Below are 25,793 nucleotides of genomic sequence, written 5' to 3'. Positions count from 1 at the left end.
AGCATAGGAAGAGGCCCCTGTCTTTTAGGAAACAATCTAATAAGTTCTAGGTTGGTAAAGAACATGCCTGTAATGCAGGAGACCCAGGTACAATCACCGGGTCGGAAAGATCCCCTGGAAAAGGAAATGGCAACCCACTCCAGTTTTCTTGCCTGGAGAATTCCATGGACAGAGAAGCAGAGCAGGCTACGGTCCATGGGATCGCAAAGAGTTGGACCTGACTGTGCGACTGACTTTCACTTTTTTTTTTTTCACTTCAAATGTTAGAGTACATTAGTATCAGCCTGGGAAGCTTGTTAGAAATACAAATTCCTGGAGCTCACTTCTAAAAGTCTGATTCATTAGGTCTGGGGAAAAATCTGTCAATATTTTAAAGAAGCTCTTTAAGGGTAATTCTGTTGCAAGTGGTCCCCAGATCACACTTTGAGGAATGCTGTGAGTATACTGTTTTGGTACCAATAGAGTTTTACTGTTTTAGTGTGCTATGTGCCTGAGTTGACTTTATTTTTAAAAATAAAGTTGACTTTATTTATAAAAAGATAGGCTTATGTGCAAAATGAGGTGTTATTATGACAGAATTTCTGTTAGAGACCCACAAACTTTAGATTCAGGGCAAGTTGCCTACCTTTGTATTTCCCAACCCCCCAAGAATTATCTTGGCTATTCTAGATATTCTGCATCCCCTTGTTAGTTTTAGAATGAGGTGGCCAGTTTCTACCAAGAAAAAAGAGGGGTCTGCTTGGGTTTGGATCTCATTGAATCAGTAGACCAACTTGAGGATAACAGACACATTAACAATATTGAGTCTTCTAATCTAGAAACAGGGTACACGAATGAGCCTGTTTTCCACATTGACCATACTGAAGCTATTTGTATATGTCATGTGCTTAAATCTTTTGATTTACTTACAGGGAAAAAGAGAAAAGAGTCTGACTAGCCTTAACATTTTTTTCTTTTTGTCAAACTAAAGTTAACCTCCTGAGGTGAAGTTTAAGCTGAATTCTCTAGATTTAGTTTATAAATGCCTTTAAAGTTGGGTCAGATGCTTGTGTTGTCAGATATTAGGCTCAAAATATGGTTTCATTAAGAACTGTATTAACATGCCCTCAAAATTAGAACTTCACGCAGTAGATTACAAAATGTGTACTGTTATCTGGGTTTTCTGATTGCCTGCACTTTGCCTCGTTGGCAGTTACTGAAGGTTCTCAGTTTGTTTACCTGTTCAGTCTTGGCACCTGTCTGCTGACTCCCTTTCTGGCCTTGTTTTCTTCCTGGCTCTGTCTTTGTTTCCTCTAGCTCAGTATCGAGTATCTTTCTTGATATCTGTCCTCAGCCTTGCCCCACTTTTGAGTTTTTTTATTATTCTTTCATTCTGACCACTTGGAGTGGCCATGCTTCCTGTGGATGATGGAAGAAATGGGAACATTCTCTCAAACATGTAGACATATGCATATTTAAACTCTAGGTCTATACCAATATTCAGATAGTTGGAAAGATAACTGCTAGATAATTGGCTTCAGTTCTTAGTTTTCTTTGGTATGCTTGGCATGTTGTATATACGGTTGAAGATTGAAAGAATGAGCTAAAGTCTTGAGGGAACTGTGGTCCTTGTCTTTTGAGGCTTGAGGTGGGGCATTATTTTACAGATAAGCCATCTGGCTTCGAGAAGTGAGGGAACTTGTTCAGGGTCACAGAGTTAGAACTTAAAACCATGGTGTTTAACTCGAGAGCTCAGAGCACTAACAACCATCTGAGGTTCACAGTTCAGATTCGACCAGAGGTGACGAGCCCCAGTGTGATTCAGCCTGATGGTTCCAACATACAGTGCTTTAACAGCGTGCTGGGATCCTCTGGAAGGCTTGGAAGAAGTACCACAGTTCCAAATACTGTGATTTACTAGGCTGGGGTGGGAGCCTATCAGTTACTTACTTTCCCTCCACCCCCAGCTCCCATCAGTGGTTCTGCCATGACGTCTCTGTTGATTGCCCCCAAGCACAGAGGGGCAGGCAGAAGCCAGCTGCCTTCTACAGGTTCACAGTATGTCGCTACTTTAGTGGTGTAACAACTACAATATGCCTACAGTAAAAATTAGTTCCCATGAAGGAACAATAGAGTGTTCTCTCCCAGTGCCCATAACAGTAAGCAGACAAGAGGAAGCACCTGGGCTGAAAGCGTTCCTGGTGGGTGGGCTGTCTTAACTGGTGCCATGGGCGAAGGTGCAGGAGCAGAGGGAGACTAGAGGTGCTGAGAGCTCACGAGCCATGCAAACTGGTGTGTGATGAGTCCGCTGCTGCTTATGGCAGCATTATGGAAATTGCCAGGTGAGAGGTGGTCCTTTTCCTACAATGACTGAAATATTCTGAAGCAGTATCCAGCCTTTTGGGGATCCTCAGAGTCAAGTGTGAAGCGCAGAAACAAAGGAATGAAATAATCAATAGCTGAGTAGTAGCCCCCAAAAGTTTAAGACGTAAAATGCAGGTGTTTACATTTTCCACTCTCGACAAAAGGATGCAGCCCACCAGTTCCAGGATTTTCATCCTTTTATTCCAACATTGAATCTAATCCTGTGCTAATTTCTCTGTGCTATCTACAGACTGCAACATGGACAACTTGCTCTAAGATGGAAATCGTTAAAGAAATACAAAGTGTCCACAAGCTGACTTAAAAATGTGTCTATTTTAAAGAGCCCTTGAGGGGGAAAGAGCATCTGGAGCTATTTTATAACAGAAACATGGTGTTGGAATCAGGGAGAAATTGCTAATAACCATTGCACAGTGCTGGGAGCGAATGTCATTTTTTTTTCCCCTGCAGGATAATTCCCTTAGTACTAACACTACAACGTGAAAGTAACACATTCACAAAATATCATTTTGTTAAAAATAGCCCCCCCCAAACTTTGCAGAATAAAATGTTTTCTCACACACCTCATCTACTAGCAGTTTCTTAAAGCAAATGTGAATTTCTAGTGGTAGACACTCACTTTTTCCTGCCACAGTTTGGGAGGAAATGTCTTAATTTGAAAGTCAAAGAATAACACTTTAAAAACGTATCATATGCTTTTTAAAAGTGATACTTTAAATTAGAAAAATATACTAAAGAAATGAAAATAAGGCTTTCTTCCTCACTGAAATTAGCATAATGAGAAACAGAAATGAATCCTTAGCACCATTTTAATATGCTAATAACTTTAGGCAATAATGTCATGCTGCTGCTGCTGCTGCTAAGTCGCTTCAGTCGTGTCCGACTCTGTGCGGCCCCAGAGACGGCAGCCCACCAGGCTCCCCTGTCCCTGGGATTCTCCAGGCAAGAACACTGGAGTGGGTTGCCATTGCCTTCTCCAAAGCATGAAAGTGAAAAGTGAAAGTGAAGTCACTCAGTCGAGTCCAACTCTTACTGACCCCATGGACTGCAGCCTACCAGGCTCCTCCGTCCATGGGATTTTCCAGGCAAGAGTACTGGAGTGAGTACTGTCACTTAATACCTAAACATCGGGTGATGATTCACATTTAGGATACCAAACCCGACCGAAAAGGGTACAGATTCTTTACCACTGAGCCACCAGGGGAGCCCATGCAATATTGGATGGAAATACTCTAAACTGTGGTCCCTTGGGCCTCTCCTCATTAAATGGGCTACCCTGTTTATCATTCTGCCTCCTGATGACCCAGAGACATAGTGATGTGTGCAAGGCTGCTTGCCAACACACTGAATGGTCCTAGATCACTGCTGATGAAATGGGGAAAAGACAACTTCTTTTGTTCAAGGACCACCTTTATCTTTACTCATTAGTTAAGAAGATCTAGCTGACAAGTGTGTATTGTGTGTATGTGTGTGTGTGATGCGTGCATGTTCAGTCGCCCAATCGTATCCTATCTTTGTGACCCCATGGACTGTAACCCACCAGGCTCCTCTGTCCATGGAATTTTCCAACACTGGAATGGGTTGCCATTTCCTACTCCAGGGGATCTTGGATGAGGATCAAACTCTCATCTCTTGTGTCTCCCGGATAGGCAGGCAGATTCTTTACCACTGCACCCCCTGGGAAGTGCAGTTGGTAGGTAATGGGGGGCTTTACAGGGCCTATAACAATCACAGGCCAAGGCAGACTGCATCTCCCAGGGGTTGTTTTCACTTTTTTGTCTCAGATTTGTCTCTTCTGTTTGAACTAACAGGAGCCTGACCCCTGGAAAAATGGGGAAATAGTTGTAGTTTCATCATTTTAATCCCTCAAGAGCAGTGGCCATGTCTTTAGCCACTAAGGAATAATTATGGGAAAGATTTTAGGTAATTTTTTGCTACATTTAACCAAGTGAGTAGAATGATTTCCATTCTAGCTGTTTATAAGACCCTTGAATGGTGGTCCCAGAATCATTGTTTTTTTCCCTGGTGTGGTTATGAGAACTCTCTTCCACCAGCCCCTCCAGCTGTCACCGCCAGGGATCACTTTCCAGTTGGAAATGACCTGCCCTCCTTCCCCTTTCTCTCTTTCACCAAGGGTACTGCCATACTGACCAAAATGATGTGGGCAAGCATGTTTTCTCCTGAAACATTGGGCTCCCTCCATAATTTTTCTACTCCTGCCCACTGCAGAGAATCCAGATCAGAGTCACAAACAAGGGCCAGGCTGCTACCCTAAGAAAGTGAAGCACAGTGGAGAGACTGGAGAGTTGGAGGGCCCTTGTGGGTGGGATCTCTGTTTCCCATACTCCAGCTATTTGTTGTCTGGGCCTGGAGTTATCAGAGGTTCTGATTTTTCAAGAAAAACAAAACAAAACAGGTTTTTAGTGTGACATTTCCTGGCTCTTAAAAACTTGATGTGTGTTGCAAATTGTTGTAGCCTTCCAGTTTTTAATCCTTCCCCATCCAGACCTTGGCTGGTGCTTGGTCTTGTGCTGACGACTCAGACTGTAACTGCACTGCCAAGTCACAGGGGTCCCTGCTCATTCTTTCCTCTCCAGACATCTTAGCCCAGGGTCCTTCCTCCCCAGCTGGGCAGAGCATCTGCTGGGATTCCCTTCCCTGTGGTCTGGAGGAGCACGGAGTTGGGGTGGGACTTGTGTGGTGGGATGAGAGCGCGTGTGTTGAGGGGCAGTAGAGGCGGAACTAAAGCCGTGTCAGAGCTGTTAGTGTTGCCTTTTGAGGGCTGGAATTTGGAATGTCTTCTCATGGAAATAATGTACACATGAAACCTAGGGTCTCCTTATCACGGTTGTCATTCCATCTCCTGCCTCTTATTGAACAGTCACTTTGAATGTTTTGATTTGGGGGAAAAGGTATTTCTAAGTTCCAAAGAGGTGAACTGAAAATACTCTCTTGGGTGTCTATTTGAGTTCTATGTATGTATACCCATTACGGTATCACAAGGATGTATAATATATAATTTGAAACATTTTTTTCAACAGTAATGAATGAAATATGAGCCAACCTTCCAGTCTGTGTTCTAATATTCCCCCATTCTTTATGAGATTTAAAAGTCTCAAGTATATCAACAGAATTATGTTTTTTTTCTTGGGTCGAGCCAGTTGTCTCCCTGAGTGTTTTCATTAAAGAATTCTATAGGAGCATGGTGAAAAGAGTACCTTCAGAAAGACTCATTAAAAGGAAGAGGCTAACCCAGAATACTGCTAATGTTAAATTCTGTAAATTGATGTCAGAGGTAAAATAGAATCAGTGTATCACCCCCCTCAGTTTCCAGGAATTAAATTGGCCTCACGGTTCACTTGTTTTCTTATGAAAATATAGACAATGCTTAAACCTCTCCTAAAAGGTGGTCACTTATTTTTCAGCTAAAGCAGAAAGCTAACCCATCTATTGGGACATATCCACACAGTAATACTGGACTTTCCGATAGGAAATTGCTTTGCAATTAATATGAATTTGTGCAAGCCATAAAGCTTATCTAAGCCTCAGTTACTGCTGCTGCTACTGCTAAGTCGCTTCAGTCGTGTCCGACTCTGTGTGACCCCATAGACGGCAGCCCACCAGGCTCCCCCGTCCCTGGGATTCTCCAGGCAAGAACGCTGGAGTGGGTTGCCATTGCCTTCTCCAATGCATGAGAGTGAAAAGTGAAAGTGAAGTCGCTCAGTCGTGTCCGACTCTTAGCGACCCCATGGACTGCAGCCCACCAGGCTCCTCCGTCCATGGAATTTTCCAGGCAAGAGTACTGGAGTGGGGTGCCATTGCCTTCTCAGTTAACTTACCTGTAAAATGGCTGTAACAAGGTGGTTTTTGAGTACTACGTGAGACAGAATTGTTGGTATTATTATTTCCATTTGTTTGAATCAGAGCTTTCTAGGCAATTTTAGAACTCAAGCTTTTTCATAAAATTCACCCATTTAAAGTGCACAATTCAATAATAAACTCACAGTTGTGCAACCATTACCACAATCTAAGTTTTGAACATTTTCACTGCTCCTGGAAGAAGTCTTGTACCTGTCAGCCATCACTCATCACTCCTCTCCCTCAGAAATCCAGACTACTTCAGGCAACCACTAATCTATTTTCTATCTCCATAGATTTGCCTATTCTGGACATTTTATATGAGTGAAACCATATAAATGTGATCTTTGCAATTGGTTTCCTTCACTTAATGTTTTCAAGTGACATCTATGTTATAGGATGTGTCCTTACTTCATTCCTTTTTATGCCTGCATCATAGTCCTTTAATTGCTGTATATTGCTGAAAATATACCACATTTTGTTAATCCATTCATTAATTGGCAGACATTTTGCTTCCACTTTTGGCCTATTATGAATAATGCCACTGTGACCATCCATGTACAAGTTTTCGTGTGCATATATGCTTTTGTTTCTCTAGGGAAATTGCTGGCTCATATGGTAACTCTATGTTTAACAACTTCAGGAACTGCCAAGTTGTTTTTCAAACTGGCTATACCATTTTACATTCCCATCAGCGGTGAATAAGAGTTTTAATTTTTCTGCATCCTCACTCACACTTCTTATTTCCCAGTTTTGAAATTAAAACCATCCTAGTGAGCATAGGAAATGGCAACCCACTCCAGTATTCTTGCCTGGAGAATTCCATGGACAGAGGAGTGTGGTGGGCTAGAGCCCATGGGGTCACAAAGAGTTGGACACGACTGAGTGACTAGCTTTCTTTCTTTTCTTCAGTGGGTATAAAGTAGTATCTCAGTGTGGGTTTTTTTTTTTTTTTTTTTTTTTTGTATTTCCCTGATGACTAATGGTGTTGAGCATCTTTTCATTTTGGCTGTTTGTATGTCTTCTTTGGAGAAATATCTATTCAAATTCTTTGCCCATTTTTGTAATTGAGTTAATCGAGTTCTGTTATCAAGTTGTAAGAACTCTTAATATGTTCTGGATACGTATCCCTGATCAGATATATGATGTACAGATATTTTCAACCCAGTTTGTGGGTTGTCTGAATATTACTTTTTTAACCAATTGACTTCTCTCTGTATATATCATGCTTCCAAGCCCACCTAACTGATTGGTACAAATTCTCTTTCCAGCCTCTGTTTCTCTACCTTGCTCTCCAGTCTGTCCACGAGCCCCTTCAGGTCCCCGAGGAATACCTGAAGCCCTATGACTTTATCCAAGATAGGAATAGGCGCTACTACGCAGGAATGGCGTCCGTTATGGATGAAGCAGTGGGAAATGTCACCGCGGCCTTAGAAAGACGCGGGCTCTGGAACAACACGGTGTTCATCTTCTCCACAGGTAAGTCTGTCAATAGGAAAATCATCTCTTGGCAAAGCTTAGGACGTGGTATTCGATAAATGGAATGAAGATAAATTGGAACATTTAGCAGTTCCTTATTAAAATAAATGCTACTTGCAAGAGTGGAGACATGGTAATAATGGATAGAAAAATGTGTCTAAGGAAAAAAGAATTATGAGCCTTCTTCCCTCTCCCTTCAGATATCAAACAGTTCTTAGAGTTTACTTGAAAACAAGCAGTAACTGGGTAAATGTGAGTGGATATCCTTCCTATGCAGGGCAGCTGGGCAGTGAGTCCCTAGAGTGACTTTTTCCCAGCAGTCTGTACGAACCAGGCATCCTTTATGAAGAGGACTTCTGCTGGCTCGGGGGTCCCTATGTCAGTGCCACGATAGATTGTGACATTATTAAGATTTGTGACATTATGAAAACACTTAAATGGAGCTATTTAAATTTGGGCTAAAGTCTCCAAGTATTAGATCAAATCAGATCAGTCGCTCAGTCATGTCCGACTCTTTGCGACCCCATGAATTGCAGCATGCCAGGCCTCCCTGTCCATCACCAACTCCCGGAGTTCACTCAGACTCACGTACATTGAGTCAGTGATGCCATCCAGCCAACTCATCCTCTGTCGTCCCCTTCTCCTCTTGCCCCCAATCCCTCCCAGCATCAGAGTCTTTTCCAATGAGTCAACTCTTCTCATGAGGTGGCCAAAGTACTGGAGTTTCACCTTTAGCATCATTCCTTCCAAAGAAATCCCAAGGCTGATCTCCTTCAGAATGGACTGGTTGGATCTCCTTGCAGTCCAAGGAACTCTATAGATTTTTTAATATTAAAATTTTCTGACAATAAAGTTATACATGTTGACTACAGAAAAAACAAAATGGAGAAAGAAAATTTTTTACAACAGTTTTCATTATGGCAAGGTCATTCTGATTCCTCATCTATTAAGTATGTGTTTTTCCCCTCTTCTCATTAGACTCCTTGTTCAGTCGCTCAGTCATGTCTGACTATTTGTGACCCCATGGACTGCAGCGTGCCAGCCTTCTCTGTCTTCTATTATCTCCCTGAGTTTGCTCACATTCATGTCCATGGAGTCAGTGATGCTACCAAACCATCTCATCCTCTGTCACCTCCTTCTCCTTTTGCCTTCAGTCTTTCCCAGCATCAAGGTCTTTTCCAATGGGCCAGCTCTTCACATTGGTGGCCAAAGTATTGGAGCTTCAGCTTCACATCAGTCCTTCCAATGAATATTCAGTGTTGATTTCCTTTAGGATTGACTGGTTTGATTTCCTTGCAGTCCAAGGGACTCTCAAGAGTCTTCTCCAACACCACAGTTCAAAAGCATCAATTCATTGGCACTCAGCCTTCTTTGTGGTCCAACTCTTGCATCCCTATATGACTACTGAAAAAACCACAGCTTTGACTATATGGACCTTTGTCAGCGAAGTGATGTCTCTGCTTTTTATTATGCTGTAGGTTTGTGATAGCTTTTCTTCCAAGGAGCAAGTGTCTTTTAACTTCATGGCTTCAGTCACCATCTGCAGTGATTTTGGAGCCCAAGAAAATAAAATCTGCCACAGATTCCATCTTTCCCCCCATCTACTTGCCATGAAGTGATGGGACCAGATCCCATGATCTTAGTTTTTTGAATGCTGAGTTTTAAGCCAGATTTTTCACTCTCCTCTTTCACCCTCATCAAGAAGATCCTTAGTTCTTCTTCACCTTCTGCCATTAGAGTGTATCATCTGCATATCTGAGGTTATTGATATTTTTCCCAGCAATCTTGATTCCAGCTTTGCTTCATCCAGCCTGGCATTTCGCATTATGTACTCTGTATATAAGTTAAATAAGCAGGGTGACAGTATACAATCTTGTTGTACTCCTTTCCCAGTTTTGAACCAGTCATTTATTCCATATCTGGTTCTAACTGTTGCTTCTTGACCTGCATACACATTTCTGAGGAGACAGGTAAGGTGGTCTGGAATACCCATCTATTTAAGAATTTTCCAGTGTGTTGTGCTCCACACAGTCAAAGACTTTAGTATAGTCAATGAAGCAGATGTTTTTCTGAAATTCCTTTGCTTTCTCCATGATCCAGTGAATGTTGGCAATTTGATCTCTGGTTCTTCTGCCTTTTATAAATCCGGTTTGCACATTTGAAAGTTCTCAGTTCACATCCTGCTGAAGCCTAGCTTGAAGGACTTTGAGCATAACCTCACTAGCACATGAAATGAGCACAATTGTACAATAATTTGAACATTCTTTGGCATTGCACTTCTTTGAGATTGTATTGGAAAATGACCTTTTCCAGTCCTATGGCCACTGCTGAATTTTCCAAATTTGCTGGCATATTGAGTGCAGCACTTTAACAGCATTATCTTTTAGGATTTTAAATAGCTCAGCTGGAATTCCATCACCTCCACTATCTTTGTTTGTAGTGATGCTTCCTAAGGCCCACTTGACTTCACACTCCAGGATGTCTGGCTTTAGGTGAGTGACCACACCATTATGGTTATCCAGGTCATTAAGACCTTTTTTGTATAATTCTTCTATTTATTCTTGCCACTTCTTAATTTCTTTTGCTTCTGTTAGATCCTTACTGTTTCTGTCCTTTATCATGCCTGTCCTTGCATTAAATGTTCCCTTGATATCTTGTTTTCTTGAAGAGGTCTCTAGTCTTTCCAATTCTATTGTTTTCTTCTATTTTTTTTTTTTTTTAATATAGTTCATTTAAGAAGGACTTCTTATCTCTCCTTACTATTCTCTGGAACTCTGCATTCAATTGGGTATATCTTTCCCTTCCTCCCTTGCCTTTTGCTTTTCTTCTTTCCTTAGCTATTTGTAAAGCCTCCTCAGACCACCACTTTGCCTTCTTGAGTTTCTTTTTCTTTGGAATGGTTTTGGTCACTGCCTCTTGTACAGTGTTATGAACCTCCATCCAAAGTTCTTCAGGCACTCTTTCAGATCTAATCATTGAGTCTATTCATCATCTCCACTGTATGATCATAAAGGATTTGATTTAGGTCATAAAGAATCCCTCTGCAATGCAGGAGACCCTTATTTGATTCCTGGGTTGGGAAGATGCCCTGTAGAAGGGATAGGCTACCCACTCCATATTCTGGCCTGGAGAATTCCATGGACTGTATAGTCTATGGGATTGCAAAGAGTTGGACACAACCAAGTGACTCACTTCACACCTGAATGGCCTAGTGGTTTTCCCTACTTTCTTCAATTAAACCTGAATTTTGCAGTAAGGAGCTCACGATCTGAACCACAGTCAGATCTGGGTCTTAAATTTACTGACTGTATAGAGCTTCTTCATCTTTGGCTGCAAAGAACATAATCAATCTGATTTCAGTGTTGACCATCTGGTGATGTCCTTGTCTAGAGTCATCTCTTGGGTTGTTGGAAAAGGGTTTTTGCTATGACCAGTCTCTTGGCAAAATGCTGTTAGCCTTTGCCCTGCTTCATCTTGTACTCCAAGGCCAAACTTGCCTGTTACTCTGTCTCTTGACTTCCTACTTTTGCATTCCAATCCCCTAGGATGAAAAGGACATCTTTTTTGGTATTAGTTCTAGAAGTTGTTGTAGGTCTTCACAGAAAGTGTCAACTTCAGCCTCTTTGGCAACACTGGTTAGGGCAAAGACTTGGATTACCTGTTGGGTAAATCCAACTTTATAGTATGCATGTATTTTCATTACACTACTAATTACAGTTTGCTATGGTTTTATTTAGAATATTTGCATAAATTTAAAAGTGCAAATGAAGTAGGAGGTTTCTTTTCTCTCTGTCGGGTTTTGTTGTATTGCTTATACACATATCATGATATAAGTTGGATTTTTTCCATATTTTTCTATGTTCTGGAACACTTTACAGATTGAAAGATCCTTCTGGTCCCTGGAACCTTTTTAGAAGGCTTAGAAAAATGATCTCCATAGTTTACATTTTTGCTTAATTATATCTAAGGGGAGTGGGTCTTTAAAATAGTTTAACATTAATTTTGCCTGAAATACAGTGAGCCCTTTGATCTGAATGTTGAGATTATTTTTCACTTCAGGAAGTCTTCCTTGTTCCTATTTTAGCTTATTGCTTTTGTTCTGCTTGATTTGTTTCTCAAAAATGTCTTTAATTAGTAAGTTGAATTACTGACTCAGCTTTTCTTTCATCAGCCTTAGTTTTTCATCTTTTCTCAGTCTTCTGGAGCTCTTCTGCATTACCAGTTGGACATTTCTGCAGTTTAAATTCAGCTCTTTAATATCTTCGGTGGAGATTATTATTAATTGTGGTTTTAGTGTCTTTGCAATCCTTTCTTTTGCTCATTCAGTTCTTTTTCCTTCTAAGCTTGTTAGTAATAATAATGACTACTGTTTTTTAAATATTTCCTGCATGCCCAGGCTGTCCTTGGGTTTCGCCTGTACTTTGTCACTGTTGTGCATTAAAGCTCAAAGCAGCCTTGTGAAATAAGTTTCTTTATTCCTATTTTATAAATGAAGAAACCAAAAGTTAGACTTAGTTAAGTGATTTGCCCAAGACTAATGCTGTGGTCTGAATGTTTGTATTCACCTCAAATTCATATATGATGGTGTTGGAAGGTGGGGACTTTGGGAGGTAATTAGGTTGTGAAGGAGGACACCTCGTGCGTGGGATTAGTGTTTTTTTAAAGGAGGCACCAGAGAGATCAGTAGCATCTTCCTCCACCTGAGGACACAGTGAGATGGTGTTGACTCTGGAACGAGAGGAGTCTCATCAGAACGTGACTCTCCTGGCACCTTGATCTTGGACTTCCAACTTCCAGAACTGTGAGAAATACATTTCTGTTTTCTTTTAAGCCACCAGGTCCGTGGTATTTTGTTTGCACCCAAATGGGCTAAGAGCCACACATCTTAGAAATGGAAGAGAAGAATTCAAACCCAGATCAACTTGAGGCCAATACCTGTTAAATGTAATCAGTTGTGCTTTTCCATGTCATCAGTTTCCTTCCGTCTCATCCTCTTGTCCCTGATTTCTGCTTTTTAGCTTTCTACACTTCTATTCATATACCCATGCTTTTCCTGAATCTTTCTGAATAGAGCTTTTCTAAAACCTTCATTTCTATAGTAAGTGATTACCAGCTATGTACTCTTCCGAGTATAAGCAGCAGAGGATCTAGAGTGCATGGCTGTCTCTTGGGCCTCCGGTCATTGTCCCCTGATTAATTCCTTCTCAGATCTGTAACTTGAGGTCAAGTTGCTGCACGCAACTCACTCTATTTCCAGTGGCCTTCAGGCATTGGGAGCTTCTCTTCTGGCTCAGCTGGTGAAAAATCTGCCTGCAATGCGGGAGACCCCGGTTCGATCTCTGGGTTGGGAAGATCCCCTGGAGAAGGGAAAGGCTACCCACTTCTGTATTCTGGCCTGGAGAATTCCATGGACTGTATAGTCCATGGGGTTGTAAAGAGTCAGACATGGCTGAGTGACTTTCACTTTTTCAGGCATTGAGTCTTCTACACCCTTGTGAACCTGATTGACCTAACTGGTATTTTTTTCTCTTTGGGCTGCCTGGTTCTTCGGCACCACCACCAGACTCTTCCTGTCTCTATACCTTCAGGGCTTTAATTAGAGGGGCATTTGCCCAGGTAGTGTGCCCTGCTGCCAGGCCCTTTCTTCTGCTCAGTGTTCTAGGGAGCTGTGATCTCTAACTACAGATAGAAAGTTGGGGAGGTAGTAATTCTCCGATCATGTCCAAAATCAGCACCGTCCCCTCCCCTCCTGGGCTGCCTTTGTCCTTCTTTTCAGATAGGTAGATGGCTCTGTGTCATGAGGCAAGCAGGGTAGACCAGCCCTTGTTTCTTCATTCCAGCTTCTCTAGCTGCACAGCTTGTGGACATTTCTCCAGGCTTCTCTCTGGCATTTGAATAGATTGTCTATCAGACCTGGTTTCTTACCTTGTAATGAGTTTTCATCTCATTCTAACTCATGGCAGTGTGATGTCATTCATCTCATTCTGTGTCTGTGTTGCTCAGTTGCCCAGTCGTGTCTGACTCTTTGCAACCCCACGGACTGCAGCACACCAGGCCTCCCTGTCCATCACCGTCTCCCGAAGTTTGCCCACGTTCATGTGTGTTGGCCGTGATGTTGTCCAGTCATCTCATCCTCTGATGCCCTCTTCTCCTTCTGCCCTCAGTCTTTCCTAGATCTGTCTATGTTATTTTGGCAGAATATTGGTTAAGAGAAGCAGCACTAGTAGCTATTAGGAAGATACTGTTTTAACTTGTGCCCCTATTCCCAGAGCTGAGCTTTATAGTTATTAATCCCAGGAATCTTCACACAAGGCTAATCCTGAGTAACATGAGCTAAAATTAGAACTTACTCTGGAGCAACTAGATCATAAATTGAAACTAGGAAAACTGATTCTAAAACCTTGAAAGCAACAATTGATCACAACATCTTTCTGCAGCTATTGTGTATTTATATTAACTCACATCAGAATAACCATTTCCACTTATATTTAGAGGGAGTTTGACTATAAGGAAAACCTAATTTGCAGTTCCTCCTCTGGAGACTTCTCTGTGTTTATTGACAATTTCTTTGCCTGAAGTGGAATTTAATAATGTGATTAAAACCCAAGGAAACAAGGCCTGACTCTGGCTGGCTATAGAGCAGTGATTCATTTTTTCCAGTTTTCTCACTTTACTTGACTGGGCACTGCTCTTCTTTCCAAGCATAAAAATCCTGGGTATGTTCAAACAAGTAATTGTTGAATCCGATAGTATCGAAAACCCTGACATACACTAGCTTCTTCGTATCACATGTTATTTAGTGAAAGGGAGACACAAAGGCATGTTTTCTTTTTAGGTCTAGATGTTTAAGGACGCTTCTAAAAATCTTTCTTTATAGTCTGGAGGAGGCCCCTGAGGCTCCTTCATTTCTTGTTGTCATCATCGGAGCACTTAAGGTGCAGTATGCCATCTGGGGACCACTTGCCCCCTTGGAGTGTTCATTAAAAATATAGTTACTCAGGTGATGGCTGCCAAACACTGAATGTGCTAAATGTCACTGATTCAACACACTAAAGTGATTAATTTTATGTTACGTGAATTTCACCTCAGTTTTTAAAAAAGTAGTTTCTTAGACTCTAGTATGGATTCTAGATCTGAGCCCAGGAATCTCCATTTTTAACAGTAATACAGGTAATTCTTCTTACAGAGGAATTTGAGAACTTTTAATCCAAAGGAACTTATACGAACCCTGGGAATTTAACTAATGAAGAATATATATGTATGTAGTATATGTTTACACATATGTATTTATAGGAATATACATAAATGCAGTAATATATACTATATTTGCCAGAAACCAACTGGATTTGAATTTCAACCTCTCCTAGGTGTTTTCATTTCAGGTAAATGCACCCATTTCTAGAAACAGACTCTTGAAAAAAGTAAGAAAATTTTAAATGTAATTTTACTGCATATAAATTACAACCTTGATAGATTAATGACACTCTTTTTACAATGTGTGATTATTAGTGAGTGGCATTAACAAAAATTGCTTGTCTCCTTACAAACATAATATTCTGTTCTTTTTATACAAGGATGACCCTTCTAATCCCTCTTTGATAGAATATGATCAGAGTTCAAGTCCCAGTTTTCCTGCCAATTAGTTGTGTAGACTCTGGCCTCAGTTTCATTATCTATTAAATTCTGATTGGCCGGTCACTTGTTGATTCACCTGGTCTCTCATTGCAGATAGAAAGATGAATAAGATATGGTTCCAGCCCTTAGGAATCTTGCACTGTAGTGAAGCAGGCAAGCAAATGTACTCTTCCAATGCAATGGAAGAGTGCCCAGAGATCTCACCAGAGCCTAGCGATCTGGGGAGGCATTCTGAGATGGGAAGGTTGGCTGTGAGTTGGCCAGAGAAGCAGTGTGCAGGTGAAGAAGAGATTGAGCAGCTGAGAGAGAGGACTGTGACCAAGGGTAGAGAGGAGAGAGCTGTCTGTCAGAGGTCCAGTGGGGCTGGAGCCTAGAGTGCAAGGCAGGGATGGCGAGACGTGAGGACAGGGAGTGTGACCTGCAAGTCAGCTCAGAAGAGACCTGTGTACCTGCAGGGGGGAATCGCAAAGGCAGCGAAGGCAGTGGGAGGCCTTGAAAGGTCTGAAACAGGACCAGCTTTTCACCTTAGGATCGCTGTGGGGGATGGTTGGAGACCAGCAGACCTTTGGGGAGATTATGGCAGGGGCTAGAAGGAGGAGGAGGAGGGACTGAATAAAGGCAGAGGGAAAATGGATGGAGTGGAAAGGAGAGAGAGTCAAGAAATGCACTGAGAGCTTGAACCAGTTGACTCCTGATACTAGGAAAGTTGATGATTGTGTCAAGCTGTGTTTTCAGAGCTTTTGTCAGTGCTGGTGACAGCTTTCCATGGGGCCATCCCCCTTTAACAGGCAATGGGGTGCGTCTGCAGAGAGCTGGAGAGAGTGCAGCCCGCGGCCAGAGCACCTGTGTGGCCCCTGTAGCCATGGACCCACAGTCCGTTTGAGACTGGGGCGAGGGGGTCGACCACAGTATCTGAAAGTGTGCGGTAATGGTTCGGGTTGTCATAGTTACTTGAAGGTAAAGTCACTTTTGAAGGCCGGGCATCTGTAGCGCTCAGAGCAGCCTCGCACAGTGGAGAAGTGTCCTGACATGGACAGTGGTAAGACCAGCATCGAGGAACCCTGCCCACATCCTTTCACTGCACATGTCTGCCTGGACAGGGGAGCTCATTCCCAAACCTGAACTTTCAACATTTATTATCTGATCTTTCACAAACTTATGTGTGATTTAATGTCTTAAATAGAGCAATAAAGATTTGTAACTAATTCCCCCAGATCTTATGTCCCTTTCTCCCTCATATGTTGAATTCCCTTCAAAATTGGTCCCCACAAATGGAGAACTCCTTCAGTTTAATGTACTTAAGCAGTTGGCAGACTTGTGAATAATATAGAAATTTGGTGCCAGGAACAAAGTAATCTGATGCTGGCAAATCAGTCTCACTCAGTTCTTCACACTCTTAACTGCATTCCTGACAAAACTAAGGAAAACCTGTTAAGTGAATAAGTGATATAGTGGATCCACACCGACTTTCTCTTTGCAAATGCTTTCAACACAAGTACCGTAGAGGGAGATAACAGCGCATAGCTCAAAACTCTGAGACAAGAACCATTTTATCCCTCACCAGAGGTCATGAACCCATTTCACCTCTTGAGAATTGTCACATTAATGTTCATGCTAAAAGCATGTTGGGATACTTTAGGATTTTATTTGTAATAGGTAGTAATGCATACAGATTTATCCATTATTTTATTGAGCAAAGATAATAGTCAATACATTTCAAAGGCCCCAAGAATGATGTCTTACCTTTGTAAGACAAGTAAACCACTAAATCTGTGATGAACCACTGAATCACAAGCCCAGAGTCTAAGGCAAAGATGCTTCTTAATCCCTATGTTTATCAGATCTTTGATGTTTTATCATAACTCAGCTTATATACTATAATATTGTGTTATTGATATTATGAATTTCTTAGCATGAGAAACATAATCTTTACTTTCACACTTCTGTGAGAAGTGACCATTCCCTGAGTTTATAATTAATGGAAAATATGAATTGAAATAAGCATATTTATTGACTGAATTGTAAGCTTTCCAATGTGTTTGGGTTTACTTTTGCCTCTTGTTTTGCACTCCATTTTAAAGATCACATTTAAAATGGACCCATTTTTTATACTGTACATTGCTCACAAAGTTCATTAAAAGCCAAAGTCCCTGTGGAAGTGAGGGCAGTATTGGGTTGGATAGGCTGAACTGGGGGATGAAGGCAACAAGGAGAGTCTGCATAGAAAGAATCATGTGGGAGCCACACTCACAGTAGGGCGGAGGGGCAGAAATAAAGTCGGGTCATCCCAGTTACAGATGCAAATAGGCAACCAGAGGATGAAGGAAGGGACTAAATGGCCTAGGAATTATTAGTTTCTGAAACAGCAGAAAACAGAGTGTATTTCAGGTGTTTTGCATCTGGATTGTTTAAAAATCAGTCTTTAATTATAGATTGAAGATGAAAATTCAGATTTCAAAGGAGGACCCAGTATTTTCCGTTGACAGACAAAAGATGTGTGTTGTTTACACTCCTGTCTCCCAGCGTGTAATGGGGGTTGACTCTGTAGTAGTTGTTTTAAGAAAACACACAAAAAAATGAGAGTGGCTAAATTTTAGCTACTGAAGAATCCAACTAGTTCTTCCCCATTTTAATCCACATGCGGGGTTCACCTCGAGGCGGTGGTAACTGCTGTGCATGTGTGTGGAACATATTGAAACAAGGCATTTGCTCCAGAACTAGGGCCTTCAGGGCTAGCTTTGCCAGCGTTCTGTCCCAGATTCCTCTCTCTCTGTGTCGATGCAGTGATTGCTGTGTGGTTTTCCTTAGGCAGCAGAGGAGAGGCTGCGTCTCCTCCTTGCCCAGGAGTTTAAGGAGACGTGCTCTTCCAAGGAGGCCCTGGGAACCAGGGCTGAAGCTCTTTGCGGGAGATAGCCCTGCTGTGCTGGGCCTCAGACAGGCTGCTCATCCTTTGCTTTCCGAAGCATGAGATTTTCCCCCACCAGGCCTAAAAACAATAATAATAATATATTTGAAAAAATCCCCATCGCGTCCCTTGCTGACTTTGGCAGTTAGGTCCCAAGCGTCAACAAAATGTTGTACCCAGAAATCTGCCTTCCAGGCTTGTTCCCTTCTTACAGAACAATCCTTAGCCTCGTGGGGGCTCTTTTTTATGTTTTCTTAATGAGAAAATATGTCAGAGATTATTGGCACCACGGGTTTGTTCCTTTCTGGCGGTTTTCACCCTTAACCAACTGTACTTTCTATGATCTCTTTCCTATTTTCCTTTCACAGTATGGGACGCATCTAATCAGCCTCTCCTAGGATGGCTGCTCCAAGTACACACTGATTTTTTTTTCCTTTATCATTTCTACTCCTAAACACTTTCTTATTTGTGCAGAGTTTAAAAAAAAAAAAAAAAGGAAAGGAAAAGGGCTTCAAAAAACTTAAACATTAGAAATGACACTCACTGCTGTGGAGACTACCAACAAAACCTAAAGCTACATCTGTTTTCAAAACAGCCTGTGATCTGGTACCATGCTGATGCATACTGACGCACACACATTAGTCAATGGTGCAGAAGCAGTTGCGGGAGGGAGACCGGAGTGCTGTGTTTGGACTGAGGACGCTGGCTTTATGGTGCTGCTTCGGCATCCTGCTTTGGTGTCGTTTGGTTGTTAGAAGGTCCGTCTCAAGTCCAGAGGTAATAGAGCAGGCGGAACGGTGGAATCTGTGGAAAATCCAGTCCCCCCAATTGCCCTGTGTGCAGCACGTGAGACCTCACCTCTGCGAGTCCCTGAAGGGAGTGATTTGATTTGTGTCTGTGCTGGGTGGCGATCATCAGGCCGTCACCAGGTAAGGTCACCTGAACAAGTGGCTCATCATCTTCTTCCTAAAACAAGAATCAGTCAGTTGATACACATGACTCTCAGTTTTGTTTAGGACAATATGTTGATCCCAAGGAGACCAGAAGCTAAAGATGAGAGGCATAAATTTCATATTCCCTTGGGGGCAAGGGGGGCTTCCCCGGTGGCTCAGCTGGTAAAGAATCCGCCCACAATGCGGGAGACCTGGGTTCAATCCCTAGGTTGGGAAGATCCCCTGGAGAAGGGAATGGCTACCCACTCCAGTATTCTGGACTGGAGAATTCCATGGATTAGTCCATGGAGTTGCAAAAAGTCGGACACGACTGAGCAACTTTCACTATTTCACTATAGGGGCAAGGCAGGGACCAGGCAAGTGTAAGGCTGGGAGAGGTCCTTTCCCGTGCCTGGGGCTCTGACACATACTCTAGAAGGATTTGTGTTAATTCCCTGATCGCCAGGCTGAAACTGCTTTGTGCGGGGAGAAATGGTACAGAGGGCAGTGTGAATGGCTGGGGGAAGACAGGAAGTCTGGTCCAGGACCGTGCCTAGCACAGACCTCAGGAAATATTAGGAGGTGGAGGAGTGTGCATGTATTCCAGATCCAGCAACACACCCAGTTACCAAAGATTCAAGGTCAAGTGGGTGCAACAGAAAGATGAAGTTTGGAAAAGAGCCTCTGGATCAGGGGCAGCAGGAGAAGCTTCATGAGGAGACAGGATATAATTAAACTGTGCTTGAATGATTGATAAGATATCAGCGGGTGAATGGAAACAGAGGGCAGGACATTTGGGGCATGCAGAGTGGTGTGAGCAGATGAGTGGGGGAAGGAGGGAAGCAAAGGTCTGTTCTGGGCGTGTGACTAGGCCAGTCCAGCCTAGTCACAGGGACATCCAAAACCTTAGATGTGTCCTCCTGGAATGTTCATTTTGCTCCAATGTATAGAGGGAAAATTACTTAACTTAATTGGTTAGTCATTTAAAACATTTTGACATTAAAAGAAACGGCAGATTAAGGAACAGAATACAATGAATTTCACAGATTTTTTAAATAAGTGTTCAGAATCTCAGATTTCCACTCTTAACGTTTAATGGAAGAATTTAGAATTCTTAAAAGGAGATCAGCTCCATTCATTTGCAAAAAAAAAAAAAAAAAATGCCCACTATGCCTTACCTGGAACTTGGGGCAGGAGCTGGGTCTCCTCTGGGAGGTGGGGCAAGCAGGTCAGCCCTTGGCCACAGGGCGGAGGGTTTTGCTTAGCTGTAAGCGAGCCCCATGTGACTCTGGGCACTGTATGTCCTGGATAGCATATCTTGACAGTGGTTGGTGTGGCTCGTCTTAAAGGATGTGGCTCCGTCCCACACAGCAGATATACAGGACTGTATGTCTACATGCAAACGAGGTCCATTCTGACAGCACGTGCTTAAGTCCAGTTTGTTCATAAGTCCAGTGAAGCTAGGCTAGGTAGCCAGCTAACACAGTTGGCTATATAGTACTGTACTGTAAAAGGTTTATAATACTTTTCACACAAATAATACATTAAAAAACAAGAAATAAAACGTTTGCAATCTTCCAGTGCAATACCTTGAAAATTATAGTAGTCGAGTACAACAGCTGGCATGCAGTAGTTGGCATCGTGTAAACGGGCGAGAAGAGTTATTGACTAGAGGAGGGGGTGGGGGCAGTGGTGGAGTTGAAGGATGGTCAGCAACAGGTGATGGAGTGAAAGTGAAGTCGCTCAGTCGTGTCCGACTCTGTGCGACCCCAGGGACTGTAGCCCGCCAGCTCCCTGTCCGTGGAATTCTCCAGGCAAGAATACTGGAGTAGGTAGCCATTCCCTTCTCTAGGGGATCTTTCTGACCCGCGGATCAAATCTGGGTCTCCTACATTGCAGTCAGATTTCTTTACTGCCTGAGCTACCAGGGAAGCCTAGGAGATGGAGGGCAAACTGCCGTTTCACTCATGCTGACATTAATGGCACAGGTTCTGGTTCCTTGCTGGATTCAGTTCTATCTACGCTCTTGAAAAATCGATCCAGTGATATCTGGGTAGTGGCTCTTTTTTTCTCATCATAGGTGACACAGTAGCACTGGATTGCATTCTGAAGGGTTGCTGCAGCCATCATGTACTGTTCTGCGTTTGGGTCCTGGCCCTCAAAAACTAACAGTGCTTCCTCAGATAGAACAAACTTACTTGATCGCACATGCGAACACATGCTCACAGCTTTGAACGTTTGCAACTTGAAGGTTCATATGTAGGGACTTACCGTACCTTTGTGCACAGATCTGGTCAATGCATTTTATGCATTTTTTTTTCATGCATAAAAATGAATGCAGGGAGGCCTGGCTGCCTTGCTCTGCCGGGATAATGGAATGAAGGGTCTTCAGAGGTTCTTTTTGAGTCTTCAATTTCCTTTCCTTTCTCCCCTGCTGGTCCTAAACCCTGAATTCCTATCTCAGCTTCTCCAGCCCCTTTGGCTCCTGCTCTCCCCAGGTCCTTGCCCCCATGTGGTTCCTTTGTTTTCAGCATGTTTGGGTTGTGAATGTTTAAGCAACTTAGATCACAGACTCTGTTTTTCCTAGGCAAGGGAAAGGGCATACCCCTCCCCTTTAAAACTGTCTCCGGCTTTCCCAAGTTTTGAGAAAGCCACATGTAGCCTCTCCAAGCTACAGGGGCATCTCAGAGGCCAAACAGGCCAAATTGTTGGTGGGTGAAGGAGCTCCTAGACCTTCCTTTACCATTTCTCTTTTAATTCCCATCTTTCCTGGCACATGTCAGATTGACTTTGTTACAATTTTTTGTCATAATACCAATCTCTGCCCAGTGCTATAGAGAGCTTTCTCATATCATGGTCATCCATTCATAAGTTAAAGGAATTAGGAATGCCAAGAAGAACTCAGTTAACCTAATGCTAAATAGTGCACTAGCCTTCATTATTTGGAGAAGAAAAAGATTTGGATCTGTGCTAGCCACAGAAGGCTACTGAGCATTGAAAATGTGATTGATTTGAACTGAGATGTGCTGTAAGTGTGAAGTACTGAACTTCAAAGACTTGTTATGAAAGAAGAATGTAAAATAATATCTCAATAATTTTCATATTGATTACCTGTTAAGCTGATATCTTTAATATATTGGGTTGAACAAAATATATCATTAAAGTTAATTATAACTCCACCTTTTTGAAATGTGGCCCCTAGAAAAATTTTCAATTACACCTGTGGCTTGGGTTATATTTCTGTTGGACAGTGTTGCTCTAGATTGTATCTTTGCAGTAATTAATTCCTCGTGGGAATTCCCCAGGGATTATTTATTGACGATTTTTCTCTCTTAATCACCAAGCTAAGATGGGAAAAGGACACAGTAGACTGTGAAGTTCTACGAGGCGAGAGCTTGTCTGTTAACCTCCTTCTTTGGAGGCAGGAATGATGAGGCCATTTTGCTTAGGAGGCTCATAAACTGTTTTTGAAGATGTTTCCAGAAAGAGTCTTGACGAATTGACAACATCACTGAAGGAAGGGCATTGCCTCCCAGTGGCTCCCCTCAAAGATGTGATTCATTTAGTTGCCTAAACCAGGGCTTGGACTATTGAATAAAGAAAGAAAGCAGTCTTACTGCTTGAAGTCGATGTCCCCATTGGGTCTCAGCATAGAAATAGACACATGGACAAGAACCATGATCATCCCTATTACTGTTTTATAAATACAGGCTGCAACATGATGGAGGCAAAAGGGGAAAAGAAAGTCTTCTCCAACTGCTCTAAAGAAAACCCAAAATATTTAACTTGTTTGCTGTGGTGCCAGAAGAAATATTGTTACAACATAGAACAAATAGAATTATGGAATCTTGAATCATAATATGATTAAATACCCATACTGTCTAACGTTTTCTTTGAAATCTTAATCATTAGTTCTTATGTAGGTTGAAGATGAACTCTCAAGGCCTCTGTATCCATTTTCAGCAAGCTTTTTTTTTTCTTTAAGATTATAGAATCTTTTGGGGGGGACAAGTTCACTATTAGGAAGTATTTCTCTATAAAATAGAAGTAATCTTTTCCAAAAAAGAAAAAAAAAATTTTTTAATTTATTTTTTAGAAGTGCTTTTTTTTTTTTTTTTTAAGATTTTAATTTTTAAGAGCAGTTCAAGTTCACAGCAGGGTTAAGAGAAAGATAGGGACATTTCCCCATGTCCTTCCTGCCCCCACATATGTGTGCCTTCCCAATCTTATCAACATCCCCCACCAGGGAACTTTTGCTTCTTAAGGTCTTTAAAGTGTTCCCTTTGTTATAGCCTCCATTGTCTTCTAATTCTCTGGGGTAGATGAGAAATAATTATTATCTCTTTTGTAAATAAAGATACAGTCCCAAGGGTTATGATAGGGATATAACCCCAAGGGAGGTGATTTGTTGAAAACTTGTAGGTGACCAGTAACAAACATGATTTGAAAACTTAGATCATTTGTTTTGCATCCCAGCTACTAGGTTCCCAGAATCACAGGGCCACATGCATGCTCAAGTCTTTTGTCCACAACAGAACTTGCTGTTCTGAACAGTGAGGAGGTATGTCTTATTCTCAGGGGTACTTCTTGTTATTAAATTCTATACTGTGCTTTGTTCAATAATATAGTTATTTATACAATGTTTAGAAAGTTAACAGCGATAAACTGAATTCTTTATCTTGGTAGTCTTACTTTCTTCCCAATAACAATTTAAGAATAAAAAGATTTAGGCCTCTTTGCTGTCTTCTTGGAGGCTGAGTTGCTGTGAAGCTATGAAACCTTCATTATCACATTCCCACTGCTTGATTTGCCAGCTCACTTTCTTGAGGAATTTAATCAATCTTATCTCTGTGTATGGCTAAAAACCAATGGCATTTATTTTCTCTGCAAGTACTTATTTACTTTTTCTCTTAGACAGCTGTCCCTGTGTTGATAATCTTTTCTCCAGTCTTAAAGCACGGATTGATTTTGGAGCTTCAGCAAGATCAGTGGTTCCACTGATTGCAGAAACCATGTTCCTGTGGATTAATGAACAGTCTGTGTAACCATCAACAAGGGATCCTGCTGAGAATTGTAAATGAGAAAGACGTGATGGGTTGTGAGAACTGGGGGCTGCAAACCTGAGGACTCAGAAAAGAGCAGACATAAGCAGTCTCTTCCTTGTTAACTCTTTTCCCAGCCAGTCAGCCAGCCTTTGTTCCTTAATCATTTGGGGCTTGAAAATGTATGGACTCTTGAGATTATATTTACAAGTGACTTCCCCGGTGGCTTAGTGGCAAAGAATCCACCTCCTGCAGTGCAGGAGACATGGGTTCAAGAAGATCGCCTGGAGTCAGGAAGATCCCCTGGAGAAGGAAATGGCAACCCACTCCAGTATTCTTGCCTGGAGAATCCCATGGACAAAGGAGCCTGGCAGACTACAGGCTATGTTTACAAGTGCAGAAATATTGTTCAGTGGATCTTTCCTAAACAGTGTGAAGAGTAAGACCTAAGAAACAGGTTGGAAAAGAAAAATGACTTTAAATGTTGACATATCAGGACAGTGCTTTGCTTTTAAAGTTACATGCTATTATTTCAACTCCAATTCAGTCTGTTCCCTGAAGCAGAGCCAACTGTTGCCCTTGTGTTCCGTCACTGTTCTTGGCCTTAGGCAGACACGGCTCATCGCAGGAACTTAGTAATGGACTGAGATTTTCTTCCAACTCAAAAGAACACACCAGAATTGAAATTGCATTATAGCTCCAACAGGCCGCCCAAGTCCTGGCTCAGTGGCAAAGAATATTCCTGCCAAGGCAGGAGACGCAGGAGACTCGGGTTCGACCCCTCAAGTCTTCCTGAGGGTCAGGAAGAGCCTCTGGAGAAGGAAATGGCAGCCAACTCCAGTATTCTTGCCTGAAAAATCCCGTGGACAGAGGAGCCTGGTGGGCTACAGTCCATGGGGTCACAAAGAGTCAGACATGACTGAGCAACTGAGCACATGCACAACAGCTGCCTAAGTCAGGTGACTGACAGAGCCGCATAATGTGCCAACAGAGACTCCAGTTTCAGTCAATGCAGAATCAATACAGAAAATCAGGATGGCATGTTGGGTGGCATGTTGGAAATGGGGAGAAGCTAGGAGGCCGGGTCTGGGCAAAGCCAGGAATAGGGGACTAGGCTGCCTGTAGGACTGGCTTCTGAGGTTGGGACAGAGTCTGATTTGTAATGGACCAGAAGATGTGGCGATCTTGAGGCCCTTCCGGGAGAGTCAGCGTAGCAAGTGGTTAAGACAGAGCAGGAGCTCTGTAATCAGGCAAACCTGAATTCAGATCCTCTTTCTACGACTTACCAATTGGGTAACTGGGGCTAAATTACTTTTCTGAGCATCAGTATTCTATCAGTCTGCAAAATAGGAATGATGCTTACTCATAAGACTGTTACGAGAATTCATGTAATGCACGTGGTATCAGGCCTGGTGCAAGGAAGGATTTGGTAAATTCAGCTACCATTATTATTACCGTCACTATCTGAGCTTTGCTTTTTTGCACTAGTTGACCAGGACACCACAGCAGTAATCCCTAGGTGATATGTTGTTGTACAAACACTGACTGTGTGCAGGAGCCAGAAGTCCAGAAACTCTCTGT

At 42.3% G+C, this 25,793-nt stretch overlaps 1 protein-coding gene across 1 annotated transcript in view; it reads left to right on the top strand.

Annotated features, from left to right (window-relative positions):
* The window catches only part of ARSB (arylsulfatase B), a 181,166-nt gene that overhangs the window by 28,104 nt on the left and 127,269 nt on the right, over window positions 1–25,793 (top strand). The window contains exon 4 of the mRNA XM_027552938.1: window positions 7,491–7,698. Coding sequence (XP_027408739.1) covers window positions 7,491–7,698 — 208 coding nt within the window. The remainder of the gene's footprint in view (window positions 1–7,490; window positions 7,699–25,793) is intronic.

Source organism: Bos indicus x Bos taurus, chromosome 10 (genome assembly GCF_003369695.1).
Source record: "Bos indicus x Bos taurus breed Angus x Brahman F1 hybrid chromosome 10, Bos_hybrid_MaternalHap_v2.0, whole genome shotgun sequence".
Lineage (NCBI taxonomy): Eukaryota > Metazoa > Chordata > Mammalia > Artiodactyla > Bovidae > Bos > Bos indicus x Bos taurus.
Note: the sequence above shows the minus strand (reverse complement) of the source record. Positions and strands in the feature narration are given on the sequence as shown.